This window comes from Narcine bancroftii, chromosome 10 (genome assembly GCF_036971445.1).
Source record: "Narcine bancroftii isolate sNarBan1 chromosome 10, sNarBan1.hap1, whole genome shotgun sequence".
Lineage (NCBI taxonomy): Eukaryota > Metazoa > Chordata > Chondrichthyes > Torpediniformes > Narcinidae > Narcine > Narcine bancroftii.
Window position 1 is genome coordinate 21731203 of NC_091478.1, and position 14886 is coordinate 21746088.

Below are 14886 nucleotides of genomic sequence, written 5' to 3' on the forward strand. Positions count from 1 at the left end.
GCATTACCACTTGGAAGAAAACATGCCCTTTAAAGATTAAAGAGTTGACTTTAAAGATATCAGAACATTTTATTCTATTCAGATGACATCAAATAGCACAAATAGCACAAATATTTCAGATGCAAAATAAATGTTTAGTCTCTTTTCAAAGTTAGTTAAAGATTATTTTCTTCACTTTTCCATTATCATAAGTTGTTTTGTAAATACTTTCCAAACAAGAGTCTCAAGTCATCATCGATTTTTTTTTAGGCATTTAGACAGATATATAAACAGACAGGGAATGGAGGTATACACATCACGTGCGTGCAGATGTTCAATTTAAATTGGCATCATTATTGACTTGGTCATTGTTGCCCAGAGGGCCTGATCCTGTGTTCTATAAATTAATTATTCTATAAATTAAATGCCTGACTACAACCACAACTTATTTAAAGTGCAGTCACTAAAGAATGTGGAAGTCAAAAAAAATAAAGACACTATGAACACAAAAAGAAATTTTAAAATATGAAAAAGAGAGAAAGCCAAAGGAGAGAAGAGAAATAAGCAGATAAATTAAAACTAAAAGGATAGTGTAAGAGAGAAAAGGGGGAAATGAGAGATAGTTTCAGAAGAGTGAATATAGAGAGTGGTGAAAGAGAGAAAGGGAAAAGAGAAAAGGCTGAGATTCAAAATGAAGAAAGCTTCAAAGGATAGGGAAGAGAGAGGAGAAACAATGAAAATAAAGTTAAAAGGAAAAATATAGGCAAAGGGCAAAGTGAAATAAGGACAAAAGTTAAAAAAGCAGTGGAGAAAGAGAGAAGAAAGAGGGGAACAGTAATAAGAGCTGAGAGAAAGAGAATCTGCAAGAAAATCTGAGATAGAGTAAACAAAGATAAGGAGATTAATGGGGGAAAGGCAAGAAATTGCTGTACTCCAGGAAGAGGTGATCACTGCTCCATTCCGTACTCACAAGCTCCATTCCCCCATGATGGTGATGGTGATTTCTATGGTAGATTTGTTTATGCTCCTCCATTTTGCATCTTGTGTTTTTTTCTTTTTATGAGCTGGATTGAGCTTTGGAGTAAGTGATGGCGAGTATCCGGCCATGTTCCAAATTTCTACTCAGCTTCGATTTCCACATATGAATAGTGAAGTAATCATGTTGAAAATGTACTGCAGTCAGTTTCTAACACCCTTGATAGTCCTCTTTTGTACTGGATTCACTCCACAGTCTGGCAGCAGCTTCTTATCTGTTGACCTACAGAACCAGTGACCAGTGATTGAATAACCTGCCAACGTTCAGGGCTTGATGTGCCAGGTACATAATGTGCACTCTCAAGGTGGATTGAAAAGGATCAACAACCATATATTACCAACCTGGGCCACATTCTGATCAGACTCTGCTTTGAGATGATCCAGCTCTTGCTCTCGGGTTGCCATTTCTGCCACCTTCTCACGTAAAGCAACAACCTCCTTGAGAAGTTCATCTCTCTCTTTGGTCAGCTGCTCTTGGATTTTTAGCAAATCATTAACACTAGACAACAAAAACAAAGCATAAAAATGTTTCATTACAATATTCAGGGCCAAAAAACATATTCAAGATTTTTAAAGATATGATCTTAAATATTTTTTGACCAACCAGATAATAATTTCAGACATTTCACCTCATTAAAACTTATTTATGGTCTGCACAGAGGGACAGCAAGCAGAGCTGCAGTCTCATAGCCAAAGCAAAGTGGGTACAGTTCTGATCTCTGGTGCTATCTGTGTGGAATTTGTACATTGTCACTGATATCCATAAATTTCATGGAGGTATATTGATTTTCTCCACATCCTAAAAATGTACGGGATTGGTACAGCTTGGGAAAGCTGACAGGAATGAAGGGTTAAAGTGTATCGAAAAATTAGCAGGGAACGGGATTGCTCTGTGAACCAGCATGGAATCAATGGGCTGAGTGGCCTACTTAAATGGAATAATAAATATAGAATACAATTATGACAAATCCTCCATCTTCTACCTGGGAACTAATATTGAAAAATATTAAAGGCTTAGGCCTGAAGCTTTGATTGCCTTTTACTTCCTATGGATGCTGTGTGACCCGCTGAGTTTCTCCTGCACGTTTGTGCAATACATTGGTGGAAAAATGTGCCAATTTTCCAAAATATTCTCTGCAGTATAATTTTGTGAAGCCATTTCTCATGTAATGTACTGTGGTGAAGAAAATTATGAAATGTTCTGATACTTATATTTGGTAGGTTTCTTATTACCCGACCTATCAGGTACTTCCGTGGAATTGAGCAAACATTATGAACAAAAACTCAAAGCTGGAGAAACTCAACAGGTCAAGCAGTGTCCTTTATATAACAAAGGTAAAAATACATAGCCGACATTTTAGGCTTGAACCCTCCATCAAGGTATGGAAAAATGTCGGCAGGCATCCAAACAAAGGAGTTTCCGTACCTTGATGAAGGGCATAGCCAGAAACAGTAGTTATGTAGTTTTACCTTTGCTATATAAAGGACACTGTTTAACCTGCTGAGTTTCTCCAGCTTCGTGTTTTCACTTTAACCACGGAATCTGGAGATTTTTGTGTTTCACTTCACCCTTAACATTATGAGCAAGGTGATTAAGAGATTGGTAAACAATGTGCAAATCACTGTCTGATTGGGTTGACGTTTAGTGTCCTAACTGTATTCAGTATTCTTGAGCTGATCAAGTGGAAGTTTGCCCAACCATTTTGGCAATAATATTTGACACAGTATCAGATTTCAGATTCAGATTTCAGTGTTCCTTTCTTTAATATTTTCAAAATTTGTAAGATTAATTAGTTTCTGGTTTTTGACCCTATTGTTTACTTACTTTTTTATTATTAGTAGTGGACTGTTTGTGTTAAGCCAGTACCCTCTGTAGAGAGGGGATCGATAAGTAGTTTTTTTTAAAACTTCTCTTCAATGTAACATAAGTTTCAATACCATTTTTGTACTATATAAGATCTGTAAATATTTTATTTTATTCTCATGTATCTATGTAACATTGATGAAACCAATAAAAATATTGAAAAAAGATTCTGATTTCAGATTTATTATCAGAGTACATACATCACATCACACTCAACCCTGAGATTCTTTTTTCTAAGGATGAGGCAGAATTATCACTTATTGGTAGTGCAAAACAAAATTAGAGAAGATACCCAGCCCTAAAGGACTGCAATCTCAGACTCATTCCCACAAACCAGATGTTCAATGGGTACCTAAGGGTTTTCCACGCTTGATGACAATTGACAGTGGTTGAAGGAAATGTCCTTATGTACAAACTATCCAAATTCACCTCCAAATAACCAATGAGGGAAACAAATTTGCAAAGCTTTTGGAACTTTATTCAAGTAAGGAGAAAAAATTTACAAGTCTAACAAATCTTTGAAAAAGTAATAAAAGACAAAGTTGAAAATATTCATTCTGCCAGTCAGTACCTACAGTATAAGAAAAAAAAGGTTAAGATTTCAGGATCGAGAAAATAACACCTGGTTTATGTCACCGACAAAAAGGGCAAAGTACTGGGGAAAACAAAAGGGGAAGGTGTGATATTAAAATGGAGACATAAATAGTGGTGGGCACCAGATTATAGAGTGAGATAAACAACTAAAAACTTGGTCTGGAGGAGGTATAAGAAGGGGGAGATGAATAAAATATGAAATATGAGAAAAGTTTTAATTGCCCATATGGAAAAACTAATTGAATGTTATGAAGTGCTTAGAGAAGCTAAGAGGGAAGACGTATTGTGGATGCTACAAGTCCACAAAAGTCATAGCTAACTGAACAATGTTTTTTTCTCCGTTTCAAGCTCCCTTTTTCTCTGCCCCTTCAAAAGCATACTTGGTGAATGCATTAAAGCCCGCTATGGGAACTTCTCTGCTTAAGAATGGAAGATAGTGAATGTATTGCAGAACATAATGCAAACACCCCTCCCCTCCATGGACTCTACCTACCTCTCCTGCTGTCCAGGAAAGGCAGCCATCACACTGAAAGTGCCATCATATTTGAGCACCCACTTTTCTCCTTTCTCCCATTGGGCAGAAGGTTTAAGAGTGTGGAAGCAGGCATCAATAGGCGGAAAGACTATTTCTTACCTGCAACTATCAGGCTCGAGAATGAACCCCATAATAATACTATCGGGCTGCTCTTGCCTGGTGCTAATTGGTCTTCCTTTTCATTATAATCATATTCTCTGTAAATTATGCTCTTTACACATCTGCAAAAATGTAGGAGATGTCTCTTGCATCAAAACCCATCTCACTGTACTTGGTATTTTGTGACAAATTAAACCTTCCATGCCAGTGGTTTATAGTCTGGAGGCATAGTATCAAGATAAAAACCTCTTCCTCAATGTCATCAAAATGAACCAAATGGTCATTGACTTCAGGAAATGAGGTGCTGAGGAGGGTATAGTGGAGAGCTTCAAGTTCTTAGGAGTAAATCTCACCAACAACCTGTCTTTGTCCAACCACTTCTGTACAATAACCAAAAGCGTACACCAATTACTTTATTTTCCCAGAAGCCCAAGGAAATACAGAATGTTTCTGAGGCCTCTTATCAATTTTTACAGATGCACCATAGAAGAATCAGAAATTTTTTGTCATGCATACGTCATTAAATTTGTTGTTATGTGGCAGCATCACAATGCAAAAATTGCCATAAAAATACATTTAAAAATAAATACAATAGCGCAAAAATAAGATAAAGTGAGGTGCCTATGGTTCATTGCCCATTCAGAAATGTGATAGCACAGGGGAAGAAGCTGTCCTTGTGCCACTGGATGTTCACCCTCAGGCTCCAGAACTTCTTTTCTGATGGTAGCAGAGTGAAGGAGGGATGGCCTGGGTCCTTGAGGATAGAGGATGCATGTAGCCTGTCCAAGTGCATCACAGTTGAAGTCAGGAACTTCTCGGCCCAACATTGCAAGAACCTACGGTGACCTGAATGCAGCTCCGGCCATCACACAAGCCAACCCCATCCGCCCCAACATTGACTCTGCATAAACCTTCTACTGTTTTGGGAAAGCTGTCAACTTAATAAAGGCCTCATCTGACCCTGGTCACAGACTCTTCTCTTCCCTTCCAGCAGAAGATACATGAACTTGAAAACATGAATTTCCAGATTCAAGGCCAGTACTTTTCCTGCTGTTATCACATTATTAAATGGACATCTCATTGGTAAAAAATGATGCCCTTGCGCTGTTTTAACTCTATTACATTACACCATGCACTTTTGTTTTTGTTATTGCACTATTTGTTGTATTTAAGTGTGGGTTGAGTTGCCTGGGTAGCACACAAAATGAAGCTTTTCATTTTGGTAGAGACAATAAACAATTCAATTCATATACATTTCCATTCAATTTAATATTTTTCTTTTTCTCATTGTGATTTCCTTCCACTGTCTTTCCCACCATATCATTTCTCTTGTTACATTCACCCTCCTCCATTTTTGTGATGAAAATATGAGATTAAAACAGAAAATATCAGAAACACTCAGCAAGTCAAGCAATATCTGTAGAAAGGCAAACAGGCTTAATGTTTCAGTTCAAACAACCTTCGCCCTAAGTCTTGATTATTAGAGTCCCAGCCGAGAGAACAATAGAATTGTTACAACTCACTATTTACAAAAGACCAAAATAAACTAGAGTAGACAGAAAATCTGTGTTTCATTCCAGTGAAACACACCTACTTCAAAAAAGGTGATTCCATGTAATGTAATACTTCTGTTTAAATGTGATGGCCCAGTGAAAACCATCCAGGACCAAAGAGCCGGGCAATTTTCTGAGACAATGCACCACATGCCAGGATTATTGCATATGGAAGCTGCCGATATCTGGAAGAGCTAACCTTGAAAATTCAATCCACAGTGATACTTAACTTCATTTAGTTCCATCCAAATAAGACTTGAGTCAGTGGGCACAGAGAATTGACCACCTGATTTTTATTTCTGTTCACTCCGTAATCATTGTTCCCTGTCACCCAAAGCTAAAGTTACCCAGTTCTTCTTTGGCTTGGGTTCGCAGACGAAGATTTATGGAGGGGTATGTCCACGTCTGCTGCAGGCTCGTTGGTGACTGACAAGTCTGATGCGGGACAGGCAGGCACAGTTGTAGTGGTTGCAAGGGAAAATTGGTTGGTGGGTGTTGGGTTTTTCCTCCTTTGCCTTTTGTCAGTGAGGTGGGCTCTAAGGTCTTCTTCAAAGGAGGTTGCTGCCCGCCGAACTATGAGGCGCCAAGATACACGGTTGGAGGCGATATCAGCCCACTGGCAGTGGTCAATGTGGCAGGCACCAAGAGATTTCTTTAAGCAGTCCATGTACCTCTTCTTTAGTGCACCTCTGTCTCGGTGGCCAGTGGAGAGCTCACCATATAACACAATCTTGGGAAGGCTATGGTCCTCCATTCTGGAGACGTGACCCACCCAGTGCAGTTGGGTCTTCAGCAGCATGGATTCGATGCTTGCGAACTCTGCCAGCTCGAGTACTTCAATGTTGGTGATGAAGTCATTCCAATGAATGTTGAGGATGGAGGGGAGACAGCGCTGACGAAGCGTTCTAGGAGCCATAGGTAATGCCGGTAGAGGACCCATGATTCGGAGCCGAACAGGAGTGTGGGTATAACAACGGCTGTGTACACGCTGATCTTTATGTGTTTCTTCAGGTGGTTGTTTTTCCAGACTCTTTTGTGTAGTCTTCCAAAGGTGCTATTTCCCTTGGCGAGTCTGTTGTCTATCTCTGTCGATCCTTGCAGCAGATGAAATGGTGCAGTCGAGGTAGGTAAACTGGTTGACTGTTTTGAGTTCTGTGTGCTCGATGGAGATGTGGGGGGGCTGGTAGTCATGGTGGGGAGCTGGCTGATGGAGGACCTCAGTTTTCTTCAGGCTGACTTACAGGCCAAACATTTTGGCAGTTTCCGCAAAACAGGACATCATGCGCTGGAGAGCTGGCTCTGATTGGGCAACTAAAGCTGCATCGTCTTCAAAGAGTAGTTCATGGACAAGTTGCTCTTGCATCTTGGTGTGAGCTTGCAGGTACCTCAGATTGAAGAGACTGCCATCCGTGCGGTACCGGATGTAAACAGCGTCTTCATTGTTGAGATCTTTCATGGCTTGTTTCAGCATCATGCTGAAGAAGATAGTAAAGAGGGTTGGTGCAAGGACGCAGCCTTGCTTCATGCCGTTGTCAATGGAGAAGGGTTCGGAGAGCTCATTGCTGTATCTGACCCAACCTTGTTGGTTTTCGTGCAGTTGGATAACCATGTTGATGAACTTGAGGGGGCATCCAAGGCGCTCTCGTATTTGCCAAATCCCTTTCCTGCTCACGGTGTCAAAGGTCAACAAAGGTGATGTAGAGTCCTTTGTTTTGTTCTCTGCACTTTTCTTGGAGCTGTCTGAGGGCAAAGACCATGTCAGTAGTTCCTCTGTTTGCGCGAAAGCCACACTGTGATTCTAGGAGGACATTTTTGGCGACACTAGGTATTAGTCTATTAAGGAGGACCCTAGCGAAGATTTTGCCTGCAATGGAGAGCAGCGTGATTCCCCTGTAGTTTGAGCAGTCTGATTTATCGCCTTTGTTTTTGTACAGGGTGATGATGATGGCATCACGAAGGTCCTGAGGCAGCTTTCCTTGGTCCCAGCAGAGCATGAAAAACTCATGCAGTTTGGTATGCAGAGCTTTGCCGCCAGCCTTCCAGACCTCTAGGGGAATTCCATCCATACCTGCTGCTTTGCCACTTTTCATTTGTTCAATTGCCTTATATGTCTCTTCCCGGATGAGGACCTCACCCAGCTCTAGACTCAAGGGTTGTTGAGGGAACTGGAGCAGGGCAGATTCTTGGACTGAGCGGTTGGCACTGAAAAGAGATTGGAAGTGTTCAGACCATCGAATGAGGATGGAGATCTTGTCGCTGAGGAGGACTTCGCCATCTGAACTGCACAGAGGGCTTTGGACTTGGGGTGAGGGGCCGTACACAGCCTTTAGTGTCTCATAAAAACCCCTTAAGTCCAGTTAAAGGCACATCTATTATACACATCAACACACTGGCAGTATGAGGACAAGTATGTGCGTACAGTACAATCCCAGAAAATATAATCGAAAGGAGAAAAAATATAATTAAAATTAAGAAACCTGCTCTCTTGACCCAGAGAAAGTCCAGCTCCTTGTTCCACCAGCCTGGTTAGATTACCGATTTCTTGTTTCAGGGAGCGAATGGTTTCTTTTCCACGTTTTTCCTGCTCAAGGGCTGAATCAACCATTTTCCATGCCTTTTCAATCTCCTATTTTTAAAAAATTGAGCAATATTAGCTGAACTATTCATACTTTGACACAAATATTAAAAAATATTAAATAGTGTACTTATACAGCAAAGATAAATATACATAACTAATGTTTAAGGCTTGAGTCCTTTATCAAGGTCTGAGCAAAATGTAGGCAGGTTCTCAAACAAAATGGTGGGGGGGGAGGAGCAAAGGCCCACAAGCAAGAGGTAATAGGTGGATAAGGGAGGGCAGGCATACCAGCAAGCCAGAGGCAGAGGATAACTGTGAATGGAGAGGGAAGGGGGTGGAGCACTGGAGGAAAGAAGACAAAGGGAATGAGAAGGGAGGAGGAATGGAGAGTAGGCTAGCAGAAACTGGAGGAGATGATATTAATGTCATCCAGTTGGAAAGTGCCCAGACGAAAAATTAAGTGTTGCTCCACCAATTTACAGGTGGTCTTGGTAAGAGAGTACATGAGGCCATCCTACCCTTCCCATTCCTTCTGCCTTCTTTCCTCCTGCTCTCAATCTCCTTTCCTCTGCTTTCACAGAGCCATCTCTCCTTCCCTTATTTGCTGGTGTGCCCTCCCTCCTCTTGCCTGTGGGCCCGCGGTCCTCCCCCTGCCCATCCCTACCCCCACCATTTTGTTTGGGCACCAGCCTACATTTTGTCAGTACACTGACCTACTGAGCTTCTCCAGCATTGACTTTTTACTTCAACCACAGTCAGCAGACTTTCGTGTTTCACTCCTTTCATTTTTTTTTAATTGGATGAAATGTTAATATTCAGGAACTCTATATAGTAGAGCATATTATTCATTCTAATGGAATATGAAATTACTTGGTTGCTAGATATTCAAGAATCTTTTATTTTCATGTAATAAAACAGAAATGTAATATTACATAAAATATCATTTAGTCTGCTCTAAGACAAAGATTCGCCATCAGCAGAAATTACCCGTTTCCCCTAATAGTCAGAGAAAGAGAAGCAAAGAGAGTCACCCCCCGCCCCACAGAGTCACTGAATGTCCATGGATTCATCTCTAGTGCTCCCACAGCCCCTGTAGCCACACAGAGACCAGTCCAAACCATCGTCAACCCACACTGTTCAACTGTGTCTCCTTGTCCACATTAATGTTTCATATTTGGTTTTCTAGAGGACCATAACTAAATAAAAAAGATCTACACTGTGATAAATACCACCACAAGATAAAGTAGAATGCCAAGGACCAAATCACCTGATAGCTATGTCCTGTAATCTACGTTCAGCCAATTTTTTTTTTGAATATTTTATTTCTGATTTTTCGAACTTAAACTCAGTTATCAACATTATCAGTGTCAATTCTACCAGTATTAGCATCAACTACAATTTTACAATTATCCATTTTATACAGTTTTCTGCAGAGTTCAAGCTCTTTTCATCTCACTCCCTCCCCAACCCCAACGAACCACAGTTACACACAACATTCAAGATGCTCACAACAAAGGTATAAGACATACATCAGGGTTTTATGGGGTTTGCCACAACAAGGCAGCCAATGCTCAGGCTGTTTTCTTCTCAAGACTTTCCCTGGTTAGAGGTAATGCCAATCTTGCCACCCAACACAAGTATAAGTCTGAGAGTTGATTGCTCTCATTCCATTAATTTGCTCCAACCAGCTTACCTATCCAGAAATTGATACAACATGTTCTCATATGGATACAACAAAAAAATGGCAGGAATGGTGCATATTTTGAGATTTAGAGTTTTAGCCATTCTATGATTAGTTTTATATCTTATGACCTTTCGTAGGGATTTTTTTTAAACTTTTAAATATTTTTAATTATTTCAAAAAATGAACAGCAGCAACATGCCAAAACAGGTTTCAGTCAACTCTGATAATCCACTTGTAATTTTTCAGATATCCCAATGCTCCTTATAAAATCTCCAGAGTCCTGTGTCTGTGTTACATAAACTCACCAGGGGCCATTCCCACACTCCATATAAAATTTGCCAGAGCTCTGTTTTCATGTTGTGTATCAACTCACCAGAGTCAATTTCCATTTTCCTTATAAATTCATCAGGGTCCATTCACACTGCTTTTTTAAACCCACCTGGTTTATTGAAAACTATGAAGTAACATCTAAAAATCTGAATTAAAAGTGAGGTGTGGTGATAACGAAGTAACATCCAAATAATTTGTGAGTCCAAATCTGCTGCAGTTCCAAGAGTACTAGATTATCAGTGTTTACTATATATCTAACTGTACATATAGTATTCTACTCCCATCAGCCAGTGTACTTGTGCCAGCACTTCAACATGTAATGAACATTTTAATCTTTTAAAATGGCAACATTTTGCAATCAGAGAATCCCTTTACTTAAAGAAGGGATAGTTAGAGTGAAAGGAATAGTTAAAGTTGGTATAACAGGGAAACCCCAATCTAACACGCCCCGATTTAACGCAAATTCGGATATAATACAATGAGTCATTGGACTCGGGCATCGAGCTCCCAGCAGGAGTGGGGCATCAGGCTCCCAGCAGGAGCAGGGGTGTCAGGCTCCAAGGCAGGAGCAGGGACGTCGAGTTCATGGGCAGGGCTCCTGACAGGAGTGGGGGCATCAGGCTCCTAACAGGAGCCGGGATCTCGGGAAAGTATGGCAGTTCCAAACATAGATGCACACGGGTTTATACTCAGACGCTCCAATATTTCAAACACAAGTACTAGATCATAATGGTTTTCTAAAATTTAATTTGTGTTTTAATTTCAACTGTAACAACAAGTATTTATTTATTTAGAGCAACCCTGCTTTTTTCGTGATGAATTTTTATGGGCCCTAATGATCACTTTAAAATGGGGCCAAACGGGACCAGTTCCCAGTTTCTTGGAATAATTTCACTGCTTTTTGAGAATCAGAACTCATCTTAAATCCAAATTTCTCTTACTTTTTTACTTGCTCAGAAGATGGAATGTGTATTGATCTCAAGGTAATTGTATCAGGATTAAATGGACATGGTTAGGCATTTCAATTATGTGACCGCATGAGAATAATAGAAACCAATGAGAAGGTAAACAGTTCTAAGTCAGGGAATGCATTTAAAGATTATTTGTGAACCTGATGTTCATTCTCTGCCCCAGTGGCTTGTTTTAGGGCCTGCAGATCAGCCAGCATTTTCTTAAATATATTCATATTTCTGGATCTGGTTGCACCTCTCATCAGTGCAATTCTGCACAGTCCAACAAGGTTTAAAAAAAATAGAGTTGAAATATATTGAGAAACTCAAGTAGAAATGATAAGATGCCAGCACAATTCAGTGACTTCACCGGAACGTCCATTGGAGAAATTCACTTCTAGGAGATGCTTTTGAAGAGAATGTTAGAACATAGAACAGTAGAGCCTTTCAGCACACAATGTTGTGCCAAGTTATATTAACCTACTCCACATAAATCTAACCCTTCCCTTCCTCACAGACCATAATCCTCCAAGATTGTTCAAATATTGATCCAATATTCCAGGATATCGTTCTAAGTACATTATATGATTCTCCTTTTAATTAACACAATTCAATGTTATCATTATTTATTCATGAGTAAGCGATGTAATCTAACTTGAACTTTCAAGACATTTCCCTCTGCACCTGCAAGACATATTTCTTTGAAGTAGTGCATGGCTGATTGGTGTATACCAAGACAGTGTTTACAATATCATTCAGATCATCTGTTTTCCTGGATCTTTGGTGGTGCTGAATTAGCAGATTACTTGGACTATTAGATGTTACTCCCTTACATATTACACAGCAGAATAATATATCCAGTAAACAGTGTTTAAAGGGAGTTGGAAACATACAAGCATTCCAGTCTGTTGCTCTCGCTGCAAACTGATGAAGTCGCAAAAGATGTTTTAGAAAGGGTGTGTGCAAGTAAAGGGATCAAGTTAAGTCAAGTTTATTGTCATCGGATTGCGCAAGTACGTGATGAAACAGCGTTCTCCAGTCCTTGGTACAAAACACACAGACACAGAACCAGATAAATCACTCATACAGAGAAACAATACATATGCAGGACAAGTATTCATATATACCAATAAATGAGTCTCAGCTGGTTAATGTGAGCAGTTCCAGGCAAATGGGGGTCTTTTCAAAGTGAAAGGAAGAGCCAGCATATTCTTGTTAGAGTGAAAGCTAATGCTGGCTAGATTAAGGAACCTTGGAGGGATATTGAGAGTTTGATCAAGAATAATGGTGCCACAAAAGATCATAGAGAATTCTAAAAGATTCTACAAGTATATTGAGTACAAAAGGGGGCTAGGGAGAGAGTCGGCCCCTTCAGGATCAGTGTGTGTGGAGCGATGGGAAAGTGCTGCAATCTTAAATGATTACTTTTTGTCCATATTTACCATGGAGAAGGACATGGAAGCTTATGAGTTCAGGAGAGAGAAAAGTGATATCTTGGAGCAAATAAACATTATGAATGAGGAGGTGGAGGAGCTCTTGAAATGCATAAAGGTGAATGAATCCCCAGGCCTGACCAGGTTTGCATCTTAGGATGTTATGGAAAGCAAGGGGAAAAATTGTTTGGGCTGTGGCTGAGATTTTGGTATCTTCCAGTGAGAACTGGAAAACTAGATGGCAAATGTTGTGACTTTATTTAAGAAGGGCATCAGAGACAAGGCAGGGAACAACACACATGATGTCAGTGGAAGGAAAATAATTGGAAGGAATTCTGAAGGACAGGATTTATTTGCTCTTGGAAAGGCAAAGAATGATCAAGAAACTCAAGAAATTGCTGATCCTGGTATCTTGAACAAACAATGAGAATCTGAAGGGACACAGGAGGTCAACCGGCATTCATGGAGGGAAATGGACAGTTAACATTTCCGATTTTTGGAGATTTATGGAACGGTATATGTTGTGCTTGCCTTCATTGGCTAAGGCATTGTATTCAAGAGCTGGGGCATCATGTTACAATTGAGCAAAGTATTAATTAGACAACACTTGAAGTGTGTGATTAAGCTGGAGTCATTTCAAAAATTATTGGAAGTCTTAATTCATCAAGAAAGATGGGATTGGCTTGGATTGTTTTTGTTAGGTCAAAGAAGGCTGTAAGATAACATGATAGAGGTGTATAAAATTATGGGAAGCATAGAGAGTGGATGTATAGTGTCTGTTTCCCATGGTAGAGGTGTCTAAAATTAAAGAGCTTTTGTTTACAGTAAGAGGAAGAAGGTTTAAAGGGGACCTGAGTAATAAATATTGTAAATTTTTCTCACAACAATCAGTTGTCACCTGAAGTAAACTGCCAGAAGAGGGGTGAGGGCAAGAATAATACCATCAAGAGGCTACCTGAATGATCAAGGCATCATGGATATAAAATTAGCACAGGCAAATTAGATCATTATGGATGAGGATCGTGATCAGCACAGACATGGAGGGTCACTGGACTTATTTTTATGATTTCAGATAGACCAGTGGTTTTCAAACTGCTCCCCTAAACTCATATGCCATAAGTGCTCTGATATTGGTAAGGGATTGCTTAAGGTGGTATGTGAGTGGGAAGGGAAGGTTGAGAATCACTCCTCTAGACCCAATTATTACTGAAATATTTTGCTTGAAAAAAATTGACATTGGCCCATTTCCTTTAGAGTTCTGAAACTGTGCACATAACGAGTCAATTGGGTACGATTAAAACAATGTTCTTTTTCTTTCCACTCACATACCACTTTAAGCAATCGCTTACTCATCACAGAGCACTTATGGCATAGGGATTGCTTAAGGTGGAAAATGAGTTGGAGGGGTGGCAGTTTGAAAATCACTGAGATAGACACTAGCCCAATTTGCACTCTGGAGCCCTGGCATGCTTTCTGAACTAATGAAAGCACTCCCATGTCATACCATCAAGCACTCCAAAGAATCAGATGCTGGTTTATCACAGCTTTACTGCACAGGGTGCAATTGGGAATAATGATGATAAAATTAGATTGAAAATCTAGGTATTTGTAGTATTTGGCTGAGTTAGCAATCTTTCAAACAAAACATAAGCCTACTAGTTATACATCATCAATCTGTTAATTATGGGGTTCTTTGTCAATGTTAACATTTTCAGATAAGCCACCATTACGGTCCAATATAAAGGACTGTCAAAAGTTTTACCTGCTTTAAGGAATCTATAGTCGACTGGTCATCTTGTGAAAGTTTAAGTGCAGTTGTCACTTTTGTTGAATTTGCAACAATCTCAGCATTCAGTTCTTTGCATTTTGACATCAAGCGTTTCTCATTTTCATGGGACTTCTTGAGGGCCTGATGTAGCTTCTCGTATTCAAGACGAAATTTCTCAAGCCCCTTGTCTCCCATAAGTTCATTAAGGACTTCTTGAAAATCCTGTTCCAGTGCCTCAAAAGCACTATCCTCCTTCATTCCCTTTTCTGTCTTTTCCTGCAGAATAAAATGGGGGAATTAATTAGCATTATGGATTATTAATAAACACCCAGGATTCAATCAGAAACAAATATTAATCTGATGTCTCTTCCAAAATGCTTCCAGTTGTCTCTTGAAATGTACTTATCATATCTGCCTCAATGCCAAGTTGAGCAATATAAAGTTTAAAGTTCAAATTCATTGTCAGAGTTCATGCATGACATCA

At 39.8% G+C, this 14886-nt stretch overlaps 1 protein-coding gene across 5 annotated transcripts in view; it reads right to left on the minus strand.

Annotated features, from left to right (window-relative positions):
* The window catches only part of cfap58 (cilia and flagella associated protein 58), a 189611-nt gene that overhangs the window by 171002 nt on the left and 3723 nt on the right, over positions 1-14886 (minus strand). For all 5 annotated transcript variants that reach the window (XM_069900099.1, XM_069900096.1, XM_069900097.1 and 2 more), the window contains exons 2-4: positions 14397-14678; positions 8137-8285; positions 1357-1513 (exon numbers count right to left, since the gene is read on the minus strand). In XM_069900099.1, the coding sequence (XP_069756200.1) occupies positions 1357-1513; positions 8137-8285; positions 14397-14678 (588 nt within the window). The remainder of the gene's footprint in view (positions 1-1356; positions 1514-8136; positions 8286-14396; positions 14679-14886) is intronic.